General features: G+C 46.5%; 1 protein-coding gene and 2 pseudogenes across 1 annotated transcript; 2 read left to right on the top strand and 1 right to left on the bottom strand.

The window, feature by feature from the left end:
* Positions 1-1,544: 1,544 nt before the first annotated feature.
* LOC136311171 (peptidyl-prolyl cis-trans isomerase FKBP3 pseudogene) lies at positions 1,545-3,296 on the top strand (annotated as a pseudogene).
* A 5,218-nt stretch (positions 3,297-8,514) lies between these two features.
* On the top strand, positions 8,515-8,930 carry LOC136310933 (cytochrome c oxidase subunit 7B, mitochondrial-like; annotated as a pseudogene).
* Positions 8,931-11,851: 2,921 nt separating this feature from the next.
* Positions 11,852-13,014, bottom strand: FRAT1 (FRAT regulator of WNT signaling pathway 1). Its single transcript, XM_066239955.1, has one exon. The coding sequence runs from the start codon at positions 12,844-12,846 to the stop codon at positions 12,031-12,033; it is 816 nt and encodes a 271-aa protein (XP_066096052.1). The 5' UTR covers positions 12,847-13,014; the 3' UTR covers positions 11,852-12,030.
* Between the last annotated feature and the right edge of the window lie 12,941 nt (positions 13,015-25,955).

The following is a 25,955-nucleotide window of genomic DNA, read 5'->3' as shown; positions in this document are numbered from 1 at the left end:
TAAAAATGAATTAAAAAAAAAAAAATATATATATATATAAATATATATATATAAAAATCCCTGCCTGACCAAAAAATTCCCCTGCCTGACCAGGCGGTGGTGCAGTGGATAGAGCGTTGGACTGGGATGCAGAGGATCCGGGTTCGAGACCCCGAGGTCACCAGCTTAAGCACGGGCTCATCTGCTTTGAGCAAAAGCCCACCAGCTTGAACCCAGGGTCGCTGGCTCCAGCAGGGGGCTGCTCGGTCTCCTGAAGGCTCGCGGTCAGGGCACATATGAGAAAGCAATCAATGAACAGCTAAGGTGTCACAACGCGCAATGAAAAACTGATTGATGCTTCTCATCTCTTTCTGTTCCTGTCTGTCTGTCCTTGTCTGTCTCTCTCTCTGACTCACTCTCTGTCTCTGTAAAAAATTAAAAAAATTTAAAAAAATAAATAGAAAAAAAAATCCCTTAGTATCAGGTTTAGCTTTATTCTATTGTAGTATAAGGTGCAGAGAAGAAGGTTTCATTCACACAATAACAACAGAAACATAGCCATCCTGGGCATAAAGGGTTACACAGGTTGTTTCAACAGCTGACCATCAGGTCCCAGGCCTTGCTGTGGTGTGACAATTTGTGACATAAAATCCTGTCATGTGGAACATCCAACACTACAATCCCTCTGAATCCTGCCCTTCAAATCTGTCCAGCCCAGGGAACCCCATCCCTTCCTACTTCAAGGAGCCTCGTCCTTTAAGCATCTGCCCTTCAGTTTCTCATCCACAGTCAGCAAGCACAGGTCTCTTGGTTCAGCAAATCCTTCCTTTGGCCCCGTTTACCTTTTTTAGCTGCTATCTCTCCTTTTCCATCTTCTTTGAACTTCTAGGCAACACAGCTCATCATCTGTGCCCAAGCACCCCACACCCTTAGCTTCCACAAGTCTGTTGAAATCGCCCAATTCGTTTGCTCTGCAAATGTTTACTAGATGCCAATACGCAGGCGTTTTTTACTAAATGCAGTTATGTTTCAAGCAGTGGTCTAAGCATTTTCACTAGTATTAGCTCAATGAATCCTCACAACCCTATGATGCAGGGACTTTATTATTGAACTCCGTGGATGAGGAACGTGAGGTTAGACAGATGAAGTGACCCCCTCCCCAAGGTCACAGAAAGGTGCTTTAAAGGAAAGAGCCAGGATTGTGACCCAGGCAGTCTCTTCCAGACCTAGCATTTTGTACTATACGGAGGCCTATGGTTTTCTTTTGAGAATGTGTATGTTCTTGTCTCTTTCTCTTTCTTTCTACCCACGACCTTATCACCTGGGGCCTGGATGTTTTAACAGCCATCCAACTGATCTAGCTGACTGCGTTTGCCCTCAACACTGTCCACCCCCACGCTATGTCACCTGATAATCTGCCTAAAACATCCACTTCATCTTGTCACTCCACTGCCATCAAATAATATATAATCTCTGGGAAAAAAAGATACTCACATATGAGCTCCAGAGATAAACCTATAACGACAGTAAATAAAATGAAGAGTAAGGCAGAGGCAGTGGGGAAGATGGCAGCGGGCATTCCATGGGCCTGGACCGTGGAGCAGCTACCCAAGAAGGACATTATCAAGTTTCTACAGGACCATGGATCAGACTCATGTCTTGCAGAACATAAGTTATTAGGAAATATTAAAAATGTGGCCAAGACAGCTAACAAGGACCATTTGGTCATACCCTATAACCATCTTTTTGAAAGTAAGCATTTCAGGGGTACTGAAAGTTTAAGTCAAGTGTCCAAGCAGGTGAAAAATGTGAAGCTTAATGAAGATAAACCCAAAGAAACCAAGCCTGAAGAGACTCTGGATGAGAGTCCTCCAAAAAGGGAGATGTTGTTCACTGCTGGTATACAGGAACACGATAGGACCGACTTTTTATACCAATATTCAAACGAGTTCAAAGAAGAAAAATGCCAAACCTTTAAGATTTAAAGTTGGGCCTGATCAGGCGGTGGTGCAGTGGATAGAGGTTCAAAACCCCAAGGTTGCTGGCTTGAGCGCGGGCTCACCACCTTGAGCGCGGGGTCGCTGGCTTCAGTGTGGGGTCATAGACATGACCCCATGGTCACTGGCTTGAGCCCAAAGGTTGCTAGCTTGAGCAAGGGGTCACTTGCTGTAGCCCCTGGTCAAGGCACATATGAGAAAGCTAACAACGAACAACTCAGATGCTGCAATGAAGAATCGATGCTATAACCTGGACATGTTTTCTTTGAATATATGTACCCTGATTTATTGATGTCACCCCATTAAAATAAAAATTTATTTATAAAAAAAAAGAAGTCGAAACATTCAAAAAAAAAAAAAAAAAAGAATCGATGCTGCCTGATCAGGTGGTGGCATAGTGAATAGAGCATCGGACTGGGATGCGGAAGGACCCAGGTTCGAGACCCCGAGGTTGCCAGCTTGAGCGCGGGCTCATCTGGCTTGAGCCAAAAAAAAAAAAAAAGCTCACCAGCTTGGACCCAAGGTCGCTGGCTCGAGCAAGGGGTTACTCGGTCTGCTGAAGGCCCGCGGTCAAGGCACATATGAGAAAGCAATCAATGAACAACTAAGGAGTCCCAACGAAAAACTGATTGATGCTTCTCATCTCTCTCCGTTCCTGTTTGTCTGTCCCTATCTATCCCTCTCTCTGATTCTCTCTCTGTCCCTGTAAAAAAAATAATAAATAAAAATTAAAAAAAAAAGAATCTATGCTTCTCACCTCTTTCCCTTCCTGTCTGTCTGTCGCTATCTGTCCCTCTCTCTGACTCTGTCACAAAAAAATAAAAATGGTTAAGATTTAAAGTTGGAATAGGCAAAGTTATCAAAGGACGGGGTGAAGTATTCTTGACTGTAAATAAAGGAGAAAGGGCTTTCCCTGGCCGGTTGGCTCATTGGATGGAGTATCAGCCCAGCATGCAGATATCCCAGGTTCAGTATCTGGTCAGGGCACACTGGAGAAGAGACCATCTGCTTTTCTTCCCCTCCCTCTTCCCCTTCTCTCTCTTTCCCTCTCTCAGAGCCAGTGACTTCATTGATCTCGGCATCGGCCTCAGGTGCTGAGGATAGCTCAATTTGACCCCAGGTGGATCCTAGTCAGGTGCATGCAGGAGTCTGTCTCTCTAGCTGCCCTCCTCTCACTTAAAAAAAAAAAAAAGGAGACGGCTTGACGAGATTGAACCAGAAAAGATTTATGAAAAGAAAGGACAGCCTGATGGCAAAGTTACACCAAATACAAAACTCATGTTTGAAGTGTAATTGGTGGAATTGGTGGATATTGATTGAAATAACAATACTTCAGATCTAAAGACAGCAATGGCCTTGAAGAAATTTATATAACTAATTACGGCTGGTTTCTATTGTAAGGAAAGAGTATACTGGAGAATTTAAGAAGTTATATTAAACTTGTTTACTTTCTCCCCAAACTTTTAAGAAATGTCACCTGTTATAAATCTCTGAATTTTAAAATATTTTACTGCAGCTGTGTAAAATCCTGGTTAAGGGGGACTCATTACTTTTACCTCATGTTGTAAACTAAAAAGCTCAGTATAAATTTACCCAATGTCTTGAGAAAAAAAAAAGAAGAGTGAGAACTAAATGAATTTGAAGATCCCTCCCAGCAAAGATAGTGCATAATTTTTTCAAAACAAATTGTAGATGGGAGTGGACAGGGCAGGCACATGGAACTTCAAGTGAGCACTGAATTTGAATTAGAAGGGGAAGGGCCAGTGGTAGAGTGTTGTCTCAGCATGTGGATGTCTCGGGTTCAATTCCTGGTCAGGGCACATAGAAGAAGCACTCATCTGCTTCTCCATCCCTCCCCCTCTTGCTTCTCTCTTTCTCTCTCCTTTCTCTCTCTCTCTCTCTCTCTCTCTCTCTTTCTCTCTCTCTCTCTCTCTTCCCCTTATGCAGCCACAGCTTGATTGGAGCATGTTGGCCCCAGGTGCCGAGGTTGGCTCCATGGCCTCTGCCTTAGGCACTAAAAAGAGCTCAGTTACTGATCAGTGGAGCAACTCCCCAGGTGGGCAGAGCGTCACCACCTAGTGGCCTTGCTGGGTGGATCTCCATCTGGTGCATGTAGAAGTCTGTCTCTGCCTCCCCTCCTCTCACTGAATAAAAAAAGAAAAAATAATTAGAAGGGAAAGGGTTTTCTAAGAGGAAGTAGGGAAGTTAAGAGCTGTGGCCCCAGGCTGTCCTCACCACACACCCTCCCCTTTGTAATATTCCCTGTTGCCTATACCAGTCCTGAACTGCTTTCAAGTGTGGCTTGAAGGAAACCTCCACACTTTTCTTTCTCTCTTTTCTTTTCTTTTCTTTTCTTTTCTTTTCTTTTCTTTTCTTTTCTTTTCTTTTCTTTCTTTTCTTTCCCTCCCTCCCTCCCTTCCTGCCTTCCCACCTTCCTCTTTCTCCCTTTCTATTTTTTTTTTTTTTTGTATTTTTCTGAAGCTGGAAATGGGGAGAGACAGTCAGACAGACTCCCGCATGCGCCCGACTGGGATCCACCCGGCACGCCCACCAGGGGCGACGCTCTGCCCACCAGGGGGCGATGCTCTGCCGCGACCAGAGCCACTCTAGTGCCTGGGGCAGAGGCCAAGGAGCCATCCCCAGCGCCCGGGCCATCTTTGCTCCAATGGAGCCTTGGCTGCGGGAGGGGAAGAGAGAGACAGAGAGGAAGGAGGGGATGGGGGTGGAGAAGCAAATGGGCGCTTCTCCTATGTGCCCTGGCCAGGAATCAAACCCGGGTCCCCCGCACGCCAGGCTGACGCTCTACTGCTGAGCCAACCGGCCAGGGCTGTATTTTTCTTAAGTTGGAAACGGGGAAGCAGTCAGACAGACTCCCGCATGCGCCCAACCAGGATCCACCCGGCATGCCCACCAGGGGGCGATGCTCTGCCCATTCGGGGCGTTGCTCTGTTGCGACCAGAGCCATTCTAACGCCTGAGGCAGAGGCCATGGAGCCATCCTCAGCGCCTGGTCAACTTTACTCCAATGGAGCCTCAGCTGCAGGAGGGGAAGAGAGAGACAGAGAGGAAGGAGAGGGGAAGGGGTGGAGAAGCAGATGGGCACTTCTCCTGTCTGCCCTGGCTGGGAATCAAACCCGGACTCTTGCACGCCAAGCTGACGCTCTACCATTGAGCCAACCAGCCAGGGCCTCTTTCTTCCTTTCTTTTCTTTTCTTTTCTTTTCTTTTCTTTTCTTTTCTTTTCTTTTCTTTTCTTTTCTTTTCTTTTCTTTTCTTTTCTTTTCTTTTCTTTTCTTTCTTCCTTCCTTCCTTCCTTCCTTTCTTTCTTCCTTCCTTTCTTTCTCTCTCTCTCTCTCTCTCTCTTTCTTTCTTTCTTTCTTTCAGGTGAGAGGAGGGGAGATAAACAGACTCCCACATGCACCCTGACAGGATTCACCTGGCAACCCCATCTGGGGCTGGTGTTCGAGTACTGAGCTGTTTTTAGCACCTGATACACTCCAATAGAGCTATTCTCAGTGCCCAGGGACCATGCTCAAATCCTCGAGCCACTGGTTGCAGGAGAGGAAGAGAGAGAGAAGTGTGTGTGTGTGTGGGGGGGGAGAAACAGATGGTTGCTTCTCCTGTGTGACCTGACTGGGAATCCAACCCAGGATGTCCATAATGCCCAGCCAACACTCTATCCAGTGAGCCACCTGCCAGGGCCTCCACCCTTTTCTTTTTAATTTTTTAATTTTTTTGATTTTTAGAGAGAAAGAGATAGGGAGAGAGAGAAGTATCAGTTCGTTGTTCCACTTATAGTATTTATGCATTCATTGGTTGATTCTTGTTTGTGCCCTGACCAGAAATTGAACCCACAACCTCAGCATGTCCGGATGACGCTCTAACCAAATGACGTAACTGGCCAGGGCAGTACCTCCACCCTTGTTTGATTAAACCTCTCTAGACTTCCCTTCTTATGCATTTTCTTGAATGCTTACCTATATACAACAGGGGTGTATACTCAAGAAACTGGTCTGATCTACATGGGAAACAGATTGAAGAAGTCATTAAGGCATAAGACTTTAAGTATTGGCCTTCATGCAATAGCTTCCAAGAATGATGTTTTATTATTAGAATGTTTGTTTGCTATTTGCTTCCCATACATTATCTAATTTAATCTTCACCCAGTTCTTCAAGGTAGGCTCTATTCTTATTTTCCATTTTGCAGATGAGCTCATTGTAATTATTGAGGTGAAGGACCCTGGGCCAAATCACACTGCTGGCAATGGAGGGCTGCCAGCAGAGCCCACACTCTTATTTATTACGCCTCCTGGGAAACAATGTTATAGGCAGGTCACTTATTCTCCCTTCAGTTATGGATGGAAAACCAGGAGGAAGCGCCGCATGGCAGGGTTTTTCCTCCTTTGCCTGTGCCAGCCTTCACAGTGTTCAAATGGAGTGCACCTCTGTGTGGGAACGTCCTGGGCCTCCATCTCTACATGAAGTGGTAGCATTAGATCACCAAAGGCTGAGCATTCCCAGGGCTGACATTCTGTGATTACTGAGCATTGGTGGAAGAGGGGGGAGCTAATTGAGTGAGTTAGTAATTTGGTTGCCAGGGTAACTCTTTCCTGATTGGAAGGAAGGGATCACAGGGTTCAACACTGGCTTTGCTGAATAGGAAAGTGGTGCATGATCTTTGCTTCATGTTTCTGCTTCTGAGCTAGAAAAGGAGAGAACAAAAAAGGGTAAAAATTGAATCCAAATATTGTAGCATTTATGCCTAATTTAGAATGAAATCCTGGGGTGTCAGGCTCTGGAGTTCTCTGAAATGTGGCATTCTTTTCTCCAGATCACTTATTTGATAATTTCTTTGTTTATTTTGTATGTTTTCATTGATTGTATAACTTTGGCCTTTTATCTCACCTAGCCTATTTTTTGTGGCCAAGGATCATCATAGGATGCTGAACATTTTGTAAGAAAATGGTTATAGCTTTCCCTAGCTCAGCCTAGGAGTCTGGAGAATGGTTCTTCAGGGTTCTAATGACATGGCCACCACATTGGTCAAGGGCAGGGATGTCGTTCACATTGTAGTATATGTGTAGTGTTGTGCAGTGAACCATATGTAACTATATATGATTGAACCAGGTTATTGGAAAGAAGTCTGGGGAACTGACTTCAAAAATGACTTTGGTAGGTCACTCTGCTCTCCTTTTCTGGACTATTCTTCCACCTATAAAATGGCCTAATAACTTGTTTTTCCTTTTCTTTTAAAATTATCTAATAACTTTTAAACATCATTTCTGTAAACCTGTGTTTCAAAAATGATTTTGTGATGGTTAGTAAGACTTTGTAGGACTTTTTAAAAGGTAGACAGTTATGCCTGGCTGGATAGCTCAGTGGGTTAGAACATCGTCCCAATATGCCATGGTTACAGGTTCATGGCACAAGTTGATGTTTCTCTCTCTCTCTCTCTTTCTCAAATCAATAAATAAAATTTAAAAATAAGGCCCTAGCCAGTGGCTCAGTGGATAGACTGTTGGCTGGGCGTATGGACGTCCTGGGTTCAATTGCGGTCAGGGCACACAGGGGAAACAACCATCTGCTTCTTTCCTCCTACCTCTCCCCCTCTCCCCCTCTTCTCCTCCCACAGCCAGTGGATCGATTGGTTCAAGCATGACCCCAGGCACTGAGGATAGCTCAGTTGGTCTTAGAAAGCCTCAGCCTCAGCCTCAGATGCTAAAAATAACTTAGTTGATTTGAGAATTGGCCTCGGACAGGGGTTGCCTGGTGGATCCCGGCTGGAGCACATGCGGGAGTCTGTCTCACTATCTCATCTCCTCTCACTTAATAAAAAAATAAAATAAAATAAAAGGGTGTACAGTTAAAAAGAAAATAATTAAAAAATAACAATAAAAGTGGACAGTTATGGGTTCACAGTGCATTTAAAGTGACTGATAGTAGGCATTAGTCTTCTTTTGTAAGTAGGGACTTGTACTGTGTGAGCCCTGTGGTTGAGCCTAGCTTTAACAAATTATAAGAAGCCAGCACAGTTGGGGCAGTGATATCAAATCATGGCCAGTTTGGCCCTGGACTGTTCCTATCCCATTGCCCTCTGGGAAATCCCACTCCAGGTAAGAAGCAGGCCAGAGACCTCAGGGCTATTCCAATGCCAGGGCAAGTCAGCACCTGGCAGCTTTCCCTTGCTTCCCAGTACCGTGGGCAATAGATCACTGCACTGTTGGAGGCTTCAGTCGTCAGCTTGTGTTAGAGCCTCCACAATCACCCTCACCTTACTGAGTGGTACTGGACTGAGACTCCTACAGCCCTTTTTGGGCAAGTAGTGGGAAATGGCTGGCTTGGTGTGTTCTGGAAGTACTTCTCAGAGACCCTCAGTGCCTGTGTTTGAATGGGGAGTATAGACAACAGGCCTTGAGCGCAGAAGGAAGTTAGAAAGTCAGGACTCTATTCTTGTTTTTCAGGTTTCTTTGCAATGGGTACTTGACACGAAGTTCCAACAAGCCAGCAGCTGCAGTTGCTACAGTTGTCTTCAGCTTTACAATGTTTCCATTGGCCAAAAATGTGCTAAGTTGTCTCCCAGTTTGAAGCATTCAGCAAATAATGGCAAGGCAGATCCACGAGAAATGGGACACCTAATTTCCATTACAAATATAGTAATGCTGTATTAGCTGGTGGAGCCATTTTCTATGTTGCTAGAGGAAAAGATACAGCCACACAAATTGGAATAGAATGGTACTGCCCTGGCCAGATTCTCAGTGGGTTAGAGCATCATCCCGAAGCACAGAGGTTGCAGGTTCGATCCCCAGTCAGGGCACATACAGGAACCAATTGATGTTCCTTTCTCTCTTCCTTCCTGTCTCTAAAATCAATAAAATGTTTTTTAAAAGTTTAAAAAAATAGAGTGAAACCTGTCCCCTGTTGGCAGAGTCATCCCAGAGGAATGGAGAGATCAGTAATCATCCCAGCTGGTATAATAAAAATTGTCTCAAAATCAACTCATAACTGATGCCAAGTGAAATCGCTGTGTACTCATTAAAATATGGCGTGATTGAAGAAATAAAGTACTTTTGAAACCTAAAAAAAAAAAAAAAGTCAGGACTCTAGTCAATCTGGAAAGGACATTAGGGACCATGGCATGCCCTTGTTTCATGAGAAACAGGATCACTTCTACAGAAACTTGCTTAGCCACTTAGGGAGTGTCCTGCGGAAGAAGAGGGTAGGGACGAGTCTTTATCTCCAATACATGCCAGCACCTTGAACCCTTTTTCTCATCTCACTTCTCATCAGTTGTACAGGTGAAGAAATGGAAGCCCACAGTTGAGCAACTTGTCCAAGGTCCCCATTTAATAGTGAACTTGAACCTGAACACCCTGTCCTCAGCCTGGTTCCTTCCTTTAGAAAACAGACTGAGCCCTGGCTGGTTGGCTCAGTGGTAGAGTGTCGGCCTGGCGTGCAGAAGTCCCGGGTTCGATTCCCGGCCAGAGCACACAGGAGAAGCACCCATCTGCTTCTCCACCCCTCCCCCGAGGCTCCATTGGAGCAAAGATGGCCCGGGTGCTGGGGATGGCTCCTTGGCCTCGGCCCCAGGCGCTAGAGTAGCTCTGGTCGCAACAGTGACACCCTGAAGGGGCAGAGCGTCACCCCTGGTGGGCGAGCCAGGTGGATCCTGAACGGGCGCATGCGGGAAAGAATGGAAGGGACAGAGATGAGCTATTTAGTCACTTCTTAGGGAGAGTAGTGCAGCAAATTTGCCAAGGGACAGAGAGAGCAATTATTTAAAAAAATTAATTTATTATTTTAAAATGTTATTTATTGATTTTTAGGGGGAGGGGGAGAAGAAGCAGGAAGCATCAACTCATAGTAGTTGCTTCCTGTACATGCCTTGACCAGGCAAACCCAGGGTTTCCAACCAGTGACCTCAGCATTTTATTTTAATTTTTTTGACCTCAGCATTTTAGGTTGACACTTTATCCACTGCACCACCACAGGTCAGGCAAATTATTTTTTTGAGAGCAATCCTTTTAATACACTCCCAGTCAGCTTTACCACCATGGGCTAGCATCTTGAGCAACCCCTAAACAAGAGCTGCTCAGCCTTAGGGCCACCTTGTAGAACAAGTCCACATGATGAATGACCACAGTAGAAAGAAAGAAAAAAAAAAAAAAAAGATAAGCCTTCCAGTCTGCAATGACTGACCTAATGTCCTTTGCTAAAAGTCAGAAACAGCCTGACCTGTGGTGGCACAGTGGATAAAGCGTCGACCTGGAAATGCTGAGGTCGCCGGTTCGAAACCCTGGGCTCGCCTGGTCAAGGCACATATGGGAGTTGATGCTTCCAGCTCCTCCCCCTTCTCTCTCTCCTCTCTCTCTCTCCTCTCTAAAATGAATAAATAAAATAAAATAAAAAGTCAGAAACAGCTTCATAAAACATCTCCATCACTGACTAGTAATGAAAGGCTCTAGGGTTTTGGAGAAAGAGATTTGTCCAAAATCTGCCCTCACTTTCACTTAATTTCATGCCAGCACCAACACATATCCAGAGGTGCAGACCCTGTCTAACTAGTGAGCTGCACAGACACAAAGGCACTCTTAATCACCATCCGCAAGCTTGGCTGACAAAGATTTCAAGTGTTTTCTTGTTTATGGAGATGAGCAAAATGTTTTCTGTGCATCTTTCCCACTCACAGCAAGTATAAATAAAAGCAAACAAGAAATGCAACTCATTTATTTTAAAAACATATCTGTTAAGTTAAAATCCTATAATCAGGATAGCCACAATTCTTGACACTCCGGTGCGAAGTGTAGATTATGTCAATAGCCACATCTGGATGATGAACAAGCCATTGAACCTTAAACTAATAAAACACCAACTAAACGGTCTTAAATTCCTCATAGTGAGTAAACAGTATGTTACAAACACTTCACCACGGTTCGCAACGGCAAAGCCGGCCGCTTCTCCATTTGAGGGGTCCACATTTTCTACTCGGTTTCCTTCACTTTACAAAGGCGAGCTGGCATGGCTGGGGGAGGTGCAGAGGGAGGAAATCAACTCCATCTACCCAGGGAATTGCAGCTGTTATTGCAAATGGCCCCGAAGAGCCCATTATAAGCTGCAGTGAGAGGCCGTGTGTCCCTGGAGTGCCCGTCACGTGGCACCTCCCCAGCCCGGTCCCCCAGGAGCACCAGTACCACCCCCTTGAGAACAGCAGAGCTGGGCAGGAGAGGAGGGACCCAAGGCCACGACTCTGAACAGTTTCTATGAAAGCCCAGGGTGCGGCAGCCCGCGGGAGGCACCGGCGCCCAGCACGTCCCCGCCTCCCTACACCGGCGGAGGTGGCGGTGCGCGTGTCCTCAGGAGACTCCAGCATGTCTCCACCCACTCCAACCTCCCATCCCCACCCTGGGCGCACCGCGGCTTGCCCCTCCACTTGGAGAACCGCAGCCAGTTGCAAAGCGGGAGCAGAGAAAAGGTTCTTTCATGGTACCGTGTTTTAAGAATCAGCACCCCTAAAGACACACACAAAAATTTTTTAAGTGTCGTAAATTTTCAAGTTTGCAAGTTTGAGGTACTCCCTGAAATGATCGTCTACTCATCTTCCCCTCCCCCAAAAGTGAATCAGGAACTAACGCTGAACAGGTTTTTAAAAAAAAGTAACTGGGATCCTCCTCGCCTTTCGGGCGCGCGGCGGTCCTGAGAAGCATGAACTGTGGCTACACGGCTGCCAGGCTGGAGAGCCCGGGGAGGCTGCGTGGAATTGCACGCGGTGCCTCCAAGAATGGTCACGCCATATAAGGAGTCCTATTGACTGTCAGCTTGGGGTGCGCTCTGTAATTTGCCTTAAATAGGGCTAACCGAGTCCTGTTTTTCAACATCAGGGCCCTTGACCTCAGTTCCCCACGAAAACGTTCGCTATTTTTCGATTCCTCGTCTTCATTAGCTTAGGTATTTTCCCGCTTTCAAAAGCGCGAGTTCACCAGTCCGTGTAGAGAGATGCAGCCCTCAGGGGAATGCCTTGTCCTCCAGGCAAAGGCTGACGCAGTGTCCTCTCCATGAGTATTAGCTGCCCGGCACAAGAACGCCGTGTGCCCTCCTGCCTGTCGCGCCAGGGTTGCTGCAGGCCGCGCGAGGGCTGCGGGGCGAAGGCGGCTTGTGCGCTGCGGCCGCCAGAGGCCTCAGGAGCGGGCGCTGGGGAAGCTTTGCGTGTAGTTGCACCCGTCGCGAATGAAGCCTCCGCACAGCCTCCTTGATGAGGTTCCCCGAGAGCACCAGCTGCTGAAGAAGCCGGTGCGGGTCGTCGTCGCTGGTGCGGACTTCCGGCTGGGGTCCCCGCCGCTGCTGCAGGCGGCGGGAGGCGGTGGCACCCCGCAGCCATCCTCGTCGGCACGGGCCCGACAGCGGCTTCGGAGCGACCCGCTTGTCGGCTCCCGAAGGCCCCTCTAGGGTGGGCTGAGAGGGCAGTGGGGACAGGGCATTGTGGCCTGCGGCCAGCTCCGCCACAAAGTAGGGGGCAGCCCGGCCTCGCGTGCGGCCGCAGTCCCCAAAGGCGCAGCGAAGGGGCCTCGGGGGCGGCGGGCCCACCGCCTCGGCCGGCGCGGGCGGCAGGAGCAACGGCAGAACCGGGGGCCGGGCCTTGTCCGCCCGCACCGCCGCCGGGGGCCGCGGGGGCTGCAGCGGGGGCGCGCACGGGGAGGCAGGGCTGTCCTGCGCCGCGTCCAGCTGCAGCGTCTCGCCGATCTGGGCCACCAGGCGGTCCACCTCGCCCGAGCCGCCCAGCGTCACGGACTGCTCCAGCAGGAGGAAGCTGTCCTCCTCCTCTTCCTCCGCCTCCGCTTCCTCGCCGGCTTCCTCTTCCTCCTCCCTCCGGCACGGCATGGCCCCCAACCCGGGCACCCGGAGCTCTGCGGGCGTCGTTGGTGGCTCTGTGGGCCGCGGCGGAGCCGGTCGCGGGGCTGAGGCCGAAGCCGGAGCGGGGACTAGGGCTGGAGCCGGAGCAGACGCGGAAGCCGGCGACCGGCAGCACTCGTACCGCGCGCTGAAGCCGCGGAATCCTACCGGCTCGGGTAGATTTGTAAACAATGGCTGACGTCGCTGCCGGGCTCTACCACCGCGCGGGGGCGGGGGTGCATTGCGTTGCTGTTGGGCAGGGAGCCTTCTGGGCTAGGGTCCCGGGTGGACCTTGTTCGGAATGAGCTCTACAATCCTCAATACTGTTTGAAGGGGCACAATGGGGAGCTGATCCCCGCTTTTTTAAGCGGGCGTGATTGGCATTTCCAGAGGATGGACACCGGCGTGTACTCTGTTGGTTTCTTCCACACACACACGCCACCTACACTTTCACTCACACGCCCACACACTCTCCTCTAAGCGCACCGACTGGTTTGGGGTTTTTGGCATTTGCGCTTTTGAGGTCCTGGGCGCCAGCGTCTGAGCAGCGATGACCCTGCGAGTGAGGCAAGGATGGAGAGAAGGACTCAAGCTAGGGATTTGTGTGGAGTTCAGGCAAACAGGATGACGGGAAAGGAAGAAGGGGACCCCCGTCGTGCAAGGGTGATGACAGAATTGGAATTGGCAAATGAAGGCCACAAATTAATGTTTCTTAATCGGGAGCATGGTTATGTGGGGACTTGAACTGGGGCTGGCATTACTGTAGGGGAGGAGGTTGCTAGTTTTGGGGTGGGGGAGTGCTTTGCGCTAGACAGTTGTGGGTTTTTTTGTTTAATTTTTTATTTTATTTATTCATTTTAGAGAGAGGGAGAGAGAGAGAGGAGAGAGAGACAAAGAGAGAGAAGGGGAGGGAGGAGCAGGAAGCATCAACTCCCACATGTGCCTTGACCAGGCAAGCCCAGGGTTTCGAACCGGCGACCTCAGCATTTCCAGGTTGACGCTTTATCCACTGCGCCACCACAGGTCAGGCTAGACAGTTCTTTTAAGAATAATGCCTCAACCCAAGGGTAGTATCCTCTCTGAGAGGGTAGTAGGAGAGGAGTTGGTGAGTTGTTTGCATGGAAATGGAGATGTGAACCAGCTTAATCCTTCAAGATATCATTATTGGCTTACTGATTAACGAAGACTTCATTTTTTAGAAGGAGAAGGGGCAGAAAATCAATTCTTCGCTGTCATGTTACCTGGAGGTTTTTAGACCTTTATTCAGAATCCCACACCCCTCAGGCCTAACTTCTAAACACTACACTTGTAGACAGACTTCTGGTGCAACAACCTTTACAAGCCAACCAGAGGAGAGATATTAGCAGGATGATGAAAATATTCAAAACTAGGTTATTGTGATGGTTGGATAACTCAGTAAATTTACTAAAAATCGTTGTATGTTCACTTAAGTTGAGTGGATTTTACATGTAAACGGTACCTTAATAGAAGTTGTTTTAAAAATTAGGCACAGCCCTGCCCGGATAGTTCAGTTGATTAGAGAGTCATCTGAAAGTGCAGAAGAGGTTGCAGGTTTGATCCCGGGTCAGATGGATGTTCCTGTCTCCCATGCCACCCATAGGTGTGCTCTCTCTCTCAAATCAATAAATAAAAAATTCAGCCTGACCAGGTGGTGGCAAAGTGCATAGAGCATCAGCCTGGGATGCTGAGGATCCAGGTTGGAAACCCAGAGGTCGGGTGCTTGAGCTCGGGCTCACCAGCTTGGGGGGGGATAGCCAGATTGAGCACGGGATCATAGATGCGATCCTGTGGTCACTGATGAGCCCAAAGGCTACTACTGGCTTGAGCAAGGAGTCACTGGCTCAGCTGGAGACCCCCCACCCCCCACCCCCATCGAGGCATGTATGAGAAAGCAATCAATGAACAACTAAAGTGCTGCAACTACCAGTTGATGTTTCTCTCTTTTTTTCACTTGAATTTGTTTTTTTAAATTTTTATTGATTTTAATTTATTGTGTTTACATAGATTCAAGTGTCCCACCAAATATATCTTCGCCCCACCCCCGTGTTCCCCTCCACACACCCCTTGCCCCTCTCCCTAACACCTTCCCCTCTTCCCCTCTTTCCTCCAGGATTTGCTGTCCTGTTCTCTATAACTCGGTGTTATGTATATATAATTTCACTAATCTCTTTCCCTTCTCTGATCCCATCCTCTCCTCCCCTTTCCCTCTGTCCGCTTTTCCTCTGGTCTCTTTGATACTGCCTCTGCCTCTATTCGGTTCCTCAGTTCACATGGTTCATTAGATTGATATGAGTGAGGCCATATGATATTTTTCTTTCTCTGTCTGGCTTATTTCACTTAGCATAATAGTTTACAGGTCCATCCATGTTGTCGCAAAAGGTAAGATTTCCTTCTTTTTCACAGCCGCGTAATATTTCATTGTGTATATGTACCACCGCTTGTTTTTTGGTTTTTTTTTGGTATTTTTCTGAAGTTGGAAACGGGGAGGCAGTCAGACAGACTCCCGCATGTGCCCGACCAGGATCCACCCAGCACATCCACCAGAGGGCGATGCTCTGCCCATCCGGGGTGTTGCTCTGTTGCAACCAGGGCTTTTCTAGCGCCTGAGGCAGAGGCCATTGAGCCATCCCCAGCGCCCGGGCCAACTTTGCTCCAATGGAGCCTTGGCTGCGGGAGGAGAAGAGAGAGACAGAGAGGAAGGAGAGGAGGAGGGGTGGAGAAGCAGATGGGCGCTTCTCCTGTGTGCCCTGGCCGGGAATTGAACTCGGGACTCCTGCATGCCAGGCCAACGCTCTACCACTGAGCCAACCGGCCAGGGCCTGTTCCACTGCTTTTTAACCCACTTGTCCACTGACGGGCACTTGGGCTGTTTCCAGATCTTGGCTATTGTAAATAATGCTGCAATAAACATGGAGGTGCATTTCTTCTTTTGAATCAGTGATTTGGTATTCTTAGGATGTATTCATAAAAGTAGGATAGCTGTGTCAAAAGGCAGTTCCATTTTTAAGTTTTTGAGGAATCTCCGTACTGTTTTCCACAGTGGCTGCACCAGTCTGCATTCCCACCAGCAGTGCAGGAGGGTTCCCTTTTCTCCACACCCTCACCAGCACTTATTATATGTTGTTTTGTTAATGAGCGCCATTCTGACAGGTGTGAGGTGGTATCTCAATGTGGTTTGAATTTGCATTTCTCTAATTCAGTGCTTTTCAAAGTATGTGCCAGGGTGCACTGGTGCACCCTATGGTATTCCAGAGAAATATGTGCCTGTTGGGGACAAAAAAATCAACACGGTTTTTGGAGTTCCGATTTTTGGGGGACAGAAGTGTGGGGAATTAGCTGTAAGCTGACAGTCTGCCCAACCCCCCACCTCACTTGCCTGATTAGGTTGCAAAAGGCTTTTAAGCTGTGGTGCTGGATTGTTTACACTACCCCCTATGTTCCCCAGAAAGACTGGAGGCAGGTTTCTTCTATCCTTTGGTATAAAGTTAAGATGATATGTATGGTGGGGGTTTTGGATTGATAATTAAACATAAGGAATTGTTTCCTGAAGCCTTTTGGATTTCTATAAAAGAAGAATATGTGGCAATATCTTAAAAAGCTTTGAACGTTTTACTACAATTTTCAACATCCTATTTATGTGAATTAGAATTTTTTACCCTCAACACAATTAAGTGTAAAAAGAGAGGAATTCTTTAATGTATTGACGAGGAAATGAGAGTTTGCCTTTCAAATATATGCACAAACATTGAAGAAATCGCTAGGACACATCAGGCTCATATTTCTTTCTTTTTTTTTTTTTCTGAAGCTGGAAACGGGGAGAGACAGTCAGACAGACTCCCGCATGCGCCCGACTGGGATCCACCCGGCACGCCCACCAGGGGCAACGCTCTGCCCCTCTGGGGCGTCGCTCTGCCTCGACCAGAGTCACTCTAGCGCCTGGGGCAGAGGCCAAGGAGCCATCCCCAGCGCCCGGGCCATCTTTGCTCCAATGGAGCCTTGGCTGCAGGAGGGGAAGAGAGAGACAGAGAGGAAGGGGGGGGGGTGGAGAAGCAAATGGGCGCTTCTCCTATGTGCCCTGGCCGGAAATCGAACCTGGTCCCCCACACGCCAGGCCGACGCTCTACCGCTGAGCCAACCGGCCAGGGTCAGGCTCATATTTCTCATAAACACAAGAATGAAAAAACTTAAAGCATTCACACCAGGATCTGCTGAATTTACTAAATCTTACTAAGAATGTATCTATATATAAAAACATAACTTTTTTGTTGTTTTTTAATTTTTATTTATTTATTTTTATAATTTTAATGGGGTGACATTAATAAATCAGGGTACATATGTTCAGAGAAAACATCTCCATGTTTTTTAAAATTTTTTAACCCCTTTTTACGAATTCTAAAAAGCATAATTCAAAAAATGTAACATAAAAATGTTTTTTAATGTCAGAATAAATTTAATTTTGTCATATTTATTTTGTTTAATTACCATAAAAGCACGCTTGGACTTTATATATTTTTTCTTTAATATTTGACTTAATTATTATAACATATTTCTCAGAAATTTGTATATAGTGCGCCTACAGTTATTTGTAGGATTTTATTTATTGATTTATTTTATTTATTCATTTTTAGAGGGGAGAGAGAGGGACAGAGAGAGAGAGAAGGAGGGAGGAGCGGGAAGCATCAACTCCCATATGTACCTTGACCAGGCAAACCCAGGGTTTCGAACCGGCGACCTCAGCATTTCCAGGTTGACGCTTTAACTACTGCGCCACCACAGGTCAGGCTATTTGTTGGATTTTAAATGCGCCCAGACTTCAAAAAGTTTTATAACCACTGCTCTAATTATTATTGGTGTTGAACATTTTTTCATATGCCTATTGGCCATCTGTATGTCCTCTTTGGAGAAGTGTCTATTCATTTCTTTTTCCCATTTTTGATTGGATTGTTTACTTTCCTGGCGTTGAGTTTTACAAGTTCTATATAAATTTTGGTTATTAACCCCTTATCAGACATATTGTTAAATATGTTCTCCCATTGTGTAGTTTGTCTTTTTATTCTGTTCATATTGTCTTTAACTGTGCAAAAGCTTTTTAGTTTGATATAGTCCCATTTGTTTATCCTGTCTTTTATTTCACTTGCCTGTGGAGATAAATCAGCAAATATATTGCTGCAAGAGATGTGGGAGAGCTTACATCCTATGTTTTCTTCCAAGATGATTATGGTTTCACGACTTACATTTAAGTCTTTTATCCATTTTGAGTTTATTTTTGTGAATGGTGTAAATTGGTGGTCTAGTTTCATTTTTTTTTGCAGGTAGCTGTCCAATTTTCCCAACACCATTTGTTGAAGAGACTGTCTTTATTCCTTTGTATGCTCTTACCTCCTTTGTCAAATATCAATTGTCCATAAAAGTGTGGGTTGGCCCTGGCCGGTTGGCTCAGCGGTAGAGCGTCGGCCTGGCGTGCGGGGGACCCGGGTTCAATTCCCGTCCAGGACACACAGGAGAAGCGCCCATTTGCTTCCCCACCACCTCCCCCTCCTTCCTCTCTGTCTTTCTCTTCCCTTCCCGCAGCCAAGGTTCCATTGGAGCAAAGATGGCCCGGGCGCTGGGGATGGCTCTTTGGCCTCTGCCCCAGGCGCTAGAGTGGCTCTGGTCGCGGCAGTGCGACGCCCCAGAGGGGCAGAGCATCGCCCCCTGGTGGGCAGAACGTTGCCCCTGGCGGGCGTGCCAGGTGGATCCGGGTCAGGCGCATGCGGGAGTCTGACTGTCTCTCCCCGTTTCCGGCTTCAGAAAAATACAAAAAAAAAAAAAAAGTGTGGGTTTATTTCTGGGTTCTCTATTCTGTTCCATTGATCTATATGCCTGTTCTTATGCCAGTACCAAGCTGTTTTGCGTACAATGGCCTTGTAATATAACTTGATATCAGGAAATGTGATATCACCCACTTTATTCTTCTTTTTCAAGATTGCTGAGACTATTCGTGTTCTTTTTTTTGGTTCCAAATAAATTTTTGGAATATTTGTTCTATATCTTTGAAGTATGCCATTGGTATTTTAATAGGAATTGCATGGAATTTATAGATTGCTTTGGGTAATATAGACATTTTAATGATGTTTATTCTTTCTATCCATGAACACAGTATATGCTTCCAGTTGTTTGTATCTTCCTTGATTTTTTTTTTTTTTAACAGAAGCAGAGATAGACAGGGACAGACAGACAGGAACGGAGAGAGATGAGAAGCATCAATCATCAGTTTCTCGTTGCACATTGCGACTTCTTAGTTGTTCATTGATTGCTTTCTCACATGTGCCTTGACCGCGGGCCTTCAGCAGACCGAGTAACCCCCTGCTGGAGCCAGGGACCTTGGGTCCAAGCTGATGAGCTCTTTGCTCAAGCCAGATGAGCCCACGCTCAAGCTGGCGACCTCGGGGTCTCGAACCTGGGTCCTTCCGCATCCCAGTCCAACGCTCTATCCACTGCGCCACGACCTGGTCAGGCTTCCTTGATTTCTTTTTTTTTTTTTTTGCATTTTTCTGAAGCTGGAAACGGGGAGAGACAGTCAGACAGACTCCCGCATGCGCCCGACCGGGATCCACCCGGCACGCCCACCAGGGGGCGACGCTCTGCCCACCAGGGGGCGATGCTCTGCCCATCCTGGGCGTCGCCATGTTGCGACCAGAGCCACTCTAGCGTCTGAGGCAGAGGCCACAGAGCCAACCCCAGCGCCCGGGCCATCTTTGCTCCAATGGAGCCTTGGCTGCAGGAGGGGAAGAGAGAGACAGAGAGGAAGGCGCGGCGGAGGGGTAGAGAAGCAAATGGGCGCTTCTCCTATTTGCCCTGGCCGGGAATCGAACCCGGGTCCTCCGCACGCTAGGCCGACACTCTACCGCTGAGCCAACCGGCCAGGGCCCCTTGATTTCTTTTATCAATGTTTTATAATTTTCTGAGTACAAGTCTTTAACCTCCTTGATTAAATTTACTCCGAGATACTTTATTTTTTTTGTTGTAATAGTAAAAGGGATTGTTTATTTGATTTCTCTTTCAGACAGTTCATTGTCGGTGTATAAAAATGCCTCTGATTTCTGAATATTAATTTTATATCCTGCCACCTTGCTGAATTCATTTATCAGGTCTAGTAATTTTTTGACTGAGACTTTAGAATTTTTTATGTACAGTATTATGTCATCAGCAAATAATGATAGTTTTACTTCTTTTCTAATTTGGATGCCTTTTATTTCTTCTTCTTGTCTGATTGCTGTGGCTAGGACTTCCAGAACTATGTTGAATAAGAGTGGTGAAAGGGGGGCACCCCTGCCTTGTTCCTGATCTTAAGGGGATTGCTTTTAATTTTTGCCCATTGAGTATGATGTTGACTGTGCGTTTGTCATAAATGGCCTTTATCATGTTTAGTTATGTTCCCTGTATTCCCACTTTGCTGAGAGTTTTGATCGTAAATGGGTGCTGGATTTTATCGAATGCTTTTTCTGCATCTATTGATATTATCACGTGATTTTTCTCCTTCCTTTTGTTTATGTGATGAATCACATTGATTGATTTCCAAATATTGTACCAGCCTTGCCTCCTCAGAATAAATCCCACTTGATCATGATGTATAATTTTTTATTTTTTTTATTTTACAGAGACAGAGAGAGAGTGATAGACAGGGACAGACAGACAGGAACGGAGAGAGATGAGAAGCATCAATCATTAGTTTTTCATTGCACATCGCAACACCTTAGTTGTTCATTGATTGCTCTCTCATACGTGCCTTGACCGCAGGCCTTCAGCAGACCGAGTAACCCCTTGCTGGAGCCAGCGACCTTGGGTTCAAGCTGGTGGGCTTTTTCCTCAAACCAGATGAGCCCGCGCTCAAGCTGGCGACCTCAGAGTCTCGAACCCGGGTCCTCTGCATCCCAGTCTGACGCTTTATCCACTGTGCGTATTGCTGGATCTGGTTTGCTAATATTTTGTTGAGAATTTTTTGTTTGTTGGTGGGTTTTTTTGTATTTTTCGGAGGCTGGAAACGGGGAGGCAGTCAGACAGACTCCCACATGCACCCGACCCGGATCCACCCGGCATGCCCACCAGGGGCAATGCTCTGCCCATCCGGTGCGTCACTCTGTTGCGAGGAGGGGAAGAGAGAGACAGAGAGGAAGGAGAGGGGGAGGGGTGGAGAAGCAGATGGGCGCCTCTCCTGTGTGCCCTGGCCAGGAATCGAACCTGGGACTTCCGCACACCAGGCCGACGCTCTACCACTGAGCCAACTGGCCAGGGTGTATTTTGTTGAGAATTTTAGCATCTAAGTTCATCAGTGATATTGGCCTATAATTTTCTTTCTTTGTGTTGTCTTTGCCTGGTTTTGGAATGAGGATTATGCTCGCCTCATAAAAGGAGCTTGGAAGTCTTCCCTCCTCTTGAATTTTTTGAAGTAGCTTGAGAAGAATAGGAGTTAGTTCTTTGGGTATTTGGTAGAATTTGCCTGTGAAGCCATCTGGCCCAGGACTTTTGTTTGTTGGGAGTTTTTTGATAACTGTTTCAATCTCATTTGTTGTAATTGGTCTGCTTAGGTTTTCTGATTCTTCTAGATTGATTTTTGAAAGATTATATGTTTCAAGGAATTTGTCCATTTCACCCAGGTTGTCTAATTTTTGTGCATACAGTTCTTCATAGTATTTTCTTACAATCTTTTGTATTTCTGCTGTGTCAGTTGTTACTTCTCCACTCTCATTTTAAATTTTCTTTGAATCCTCTCTCTTTTTTCTTGGTGAGTCTGGTTAAAGATTCATGAATCTTGTTTATTTTTTCAAAGAACCAGCTCTTGGTTTCATTGATCTTCTGTATTGTTTTTTAGCCTCTATGTCATTTAGTTTTGCTTTGCTCTTTATTATTTCCTTCCTTCTACTTACTCTGGGCTTTTCTTGCCGTTCTTTTTTTTTTTTTGTATTTCTCGGAAGCTGGAAACGGGGAGGCAGTCAGACAGACAGACTCCCGCATGCGCCTGACCGGGATCCACCCGGCACACCCACAAAGGGGCGGTGCTCTGTCACGACCAGAGCCACTCTAGCACCTGGGCAGAGGCCAAGGAGCCATCCCCAGTGCCTGGGCCATCTTTTGCTCCAATGGAGCCTTGGCTGCGGGAGGGGAAGAGAGAGACAGAGAGGAAGGAGAGGGGGAGGGGTGGAGAAGCAGATGGTTGCCTCTCCTGTGTGCCCTGGCTGGGAATCGAACCCGGGACTTCCGCACGCCAGGCCAACGCTCTACCACTGAGCCAACCGGCCAGGGCCTCTTGCTGTTCTTTTTCTTGCTCTTTTAGATGCAGGGTTAAGTTGTTTATCTGAGCTTTTTCTTGCTTCTTAAGGTCTGCTTGTAATGCTATGAAGTTCCCTGTCAGGACTGCTTTTGCTGTGTTAAATTTTGGGTTGTATGTTTGTTTTCATGTGTTTCAAGGAAATTTTTTTAAATTTATTTTTATTGGCCCTGGCTGGTTGGCTCAGTGGTAGAGCGTTGGCCTGGCGTGCAAGAATCCCAGGTTCGATTCCCGGCCAGGGCACATAGGAGAAGTGCCCATCTGCTTCTCCACCCCTCCCCCTCTCCTTCCTCTCTGTCTCTCTCTTCCCCTCCCGCAGCCGAGGCTCCATTGGAGCAAAAGATGGCCCGGGCGCTGGAGATGGCTCCTTGGCCTCTGCCCCAGGTGCTAGAGTGGCTCTGGTCATGACAGAGCAACGCCCTGAATGGGCAGAGCATCGCCCCCTGGTGGGCGTGCTGGGTGGACCTCGGTCGGGCACATGCGGGAGTCTGTCTGACTGCCTCCCTATTTCCAGCTTCAGAAAAATACAAAAAAATATATATTTTTTTATTTATTTTTATTTATTCATTTTAGAGAGGAGAGGGAGAGACAGAAAGAGAGAGAGAGAGAGAGAGAGAGAGAGAGAGAGAGAGAGGAGAGACAGAGAGAGAGAAGGGGGGGAGGAGCTGGAAGCATCAACTCCCATATGTGCCTTGACCAGGCAAGCCCAGGGTTTCGAACCAGAGACCTCAGCATTTCCAGGTCGATGCTTTATTCATTGCGCCACCACAATTCAGGCCCATCAAGGAAATTTTTTATTTCTTCCTTGATCTCATTGTTAACCCATTTGTTATTTAATAACATGCTATTTAGTCTCCAAGTGTTTGAATGTTTTTCAGTTGTTCTATTGCAATTGATTTCTAGTTTCATGCCATTGTGATCAGAGAAGATGCTTGATATGATTTCAATCTTCTTAAATTTATTGAGACTCGTTTTGTGTCCTGACATGTGGTCTATCCTAGAGAATGTACCATGAGCACTTGAAAAGAATGTATATTCTGCTGCTTTAGGGTGAAAGGTTCTGAAGATATGTACTAAATCCAGTTGATCTAGTGTGTCCTTTAAGGCTGCTGTTTCTTTGTTAATTTTCTTTATTGAGGATGTGTCCATTGATGTTAGTGGGGTATTGAAATCCCCTACTATTATAGTATCGCTTTTGATCTTGTCCTTTATGTTCATCAAAATCTGCTTTATATATTTAGGTGCTCCTATATTAGGCGCATAGATATTTATAATGGTTATATCATCCTGTTGGATTGTTCCCTTTATCATTATGTAGTAACTTTCTTTATCCCTTACTATAGCCTTTGTGTTTTTTTTTTTGTGTTTTTTTTTTTTTTTTTTAATCATGAATGGGTGCTGGATTTTAAGGAGTTTTTATTTTTTTATTTTTTATTTATTCATTTTCGAGAGGAGAGGGAGAGAGACAGAGAGAGAGAGACAGAGAGAGGAGAGACAGAGAGAGAGAAGAAGGGGGGGAGGAGCTGGAAGCATCAACTTCCATATGTGCCTTGACCAGGCAAGCCCAGGGTTTCGAACCGGCGACCTCAGCATTTCCAGGTCGACGCTTTACCCACTGCGCCACCACAGGTCAGGCCAGAAATTTTTTTTATTTTATTTATTCATTTTTTTTAGAGAGGAGAGAGAGAGAGAGAGAGAGAGAGAGAGAGAAAGAAGGGGGAGGAGCTGGAAGCATCAACTCCCATATGTGCCTTGACCAGGCAAGCCTAGGGTTTCGATCCGGCGACCTCAGCATTTCCAGGTCAATGCTTTATCCACTGCACCACCACAGGTCAGGCAATATAGCCTTTGTTTTAAACTCTGTTTTGTCAGATATAAGTATTGCTACCCCAGCTTTTTTTTCTTTTTCTTTAAAAAAATTTTTTGTGTGTGTGTGTGTGTGTGGCAGAGACAGAGAGTCAGAGAGAGGGACAGACACACTGGAATGGAGAGATAAGAAACATCAATTCCCCTGGCCGGTTGGCTCAGCGGTAGAGTGTCGGCCTAGCGTGCGGAGGACCCGGGTTCAATTCCCGGCCAGGGCACACAGGAGAAACGCCCATTTGCTTCTCCACCCCTCTGCCGCACTTTCCTCTCTGTCTCTCTCTTCCCCTCCCGCAGCCAATGCTCCATTGGAGCAAAGATGGCCCGGGCGCTGGGGATGGCTCTGTGGCCTCTGCCTCAAGCGCTAGAGTGGCTCTGGTCGCAACATGGCGACGCCCAGGATGGGCAGAGCATCGTCCCCTGGTGGGCAGAGCATCGCCCCTGGTGGGCGTGCCGGGTGGATCCCGGTCGGGCGCATGCGGGTGTCTGTCTGACTGTCTCTCCCTGTTTCCAGCTTCAGAAAAAAGAAAAAAAAAAAGAAAAAGAAAAAAAAAAAAGAAACATCAATTCTTTGTTGCAGCTCCTTAGTTGTTCATTGATTGATTTCTCATATGTGCCTTGACGGGGGGGGGGGGGGGGCTACAGCAGACTGAGTGACTCCTTGCTTGAGCCAGCAACCTTGGGCTCAAGGTGGTGAGCCTTGCTCAAACCAGATGAGCCCGTGCTCAAGCTGGTGACCTTGGGGTCTCGAACCTGGGTCCTCCACATCCCAGTCTGACACTCTATCTACTGCACCACTGCCTGGTCAGGCTACCCCAGTTTCTTTTTAATTTCCATTTGCATGAAATATTTTTTTTCCATTTCTTCACTTTTAATCTATGCGTATCTTTTTTTTTTTTAATCTATGTGTATCTTTTGTATCTTTTTTTTTTTTTAGGTGAGTCTCTTGTAGACAGCATATGTACAGGTCCTGTTTTCATAACCACGCAGCTACCCTATGTCTTTTGATAGGAGAATTTAATCCATTTACATTTAAAGTTATTATTGATATGTAGTTGTTTATTGCCATTTTATTCTTTAAATCTACATTTCTCTTTTTCTAGATTTTTTCCCCTTTTGTTCTTTTTACAAGTAGCCCCTTAACATTTCTTGCAGCATTGGTTTGGTTGTAATGAATTCCTTGATTTTTTTTGTCTGAGAAGTTTTTTATTTCCTCTTCAATTTTAAACGATAGCCTTGCTGGGTAAAGAAGTCTTTGTTGTAGGTTCTTGTTTTGCATTACTTTGAATATTTCTTGCCATTCCCTTCTGGCCTCAAGTGTTTCTGTTCCAAAGTCAGATGTCATCCTTATGGGGGCTCCTTTCTAGGAGATTGACTGTTTTTCTCTTGCAGCTTTTAGTATTCTTTTTTTATCTCTTAACTTTGGTATTTTAATTATGATGTGTCTTGGTGTAGGTCTCTTTGGGTTCCTCTTTAATGGGACTGTGTGCTTCTTGAACTTGTGTGACTTTTTCCTTTATCAATTCAGGAAAGTTTTCAGCTATGATTTTTTCAATCAAGTTCTCTATCCATTGTTCTTTCTCTTCTCCTTCAGGAACCCTTATGATGTGGCTGTTCTTTTTCTTCATGTTGTCACAGAGCTCTCTTAGAGTTTCCTCAGACATTTTGAGCCTCTTTTCTTTTTGCTATTCTGCTTCTGTGCTTTTTTTTTTTTTTTTTAGGTTTTTTTTTTTGTATTTTTCTGAAGCTGGAAACAGGGAGAGACAGTCAGACAGACTCCCGCATGCGCCCGACCGGGATCCACCCGGCATGCCCACCAGGGGAGACACTCTGCCCACCAGGGGGCGATGCTCTGCCCCTCCGGGGCGTCGCTCTGCCGAGACCAGAGCCACTCTAGCGCCTGGGG

The sequence above is a fragment of the Saccopteryx bilineata genome, chromosome 7, assembly GCF_036850765.1.
Source record: "Saccopteryx bilineata isolate mSacBil1 chromosome 7, mSacBil1_pri_phased_curated, whole genome shotgun sequence".
NCBI classification, from domain to species: domain Eukaryota; kingdom Metazoa; phylum Chordata; class Mammalia; order Chiroptera; family Emballonuridae; genus Saccopteryx; species Saccopteryx bilineata.
This window is presented reverse-complemented; position numbering and strand designations above follow the sequence as displayed.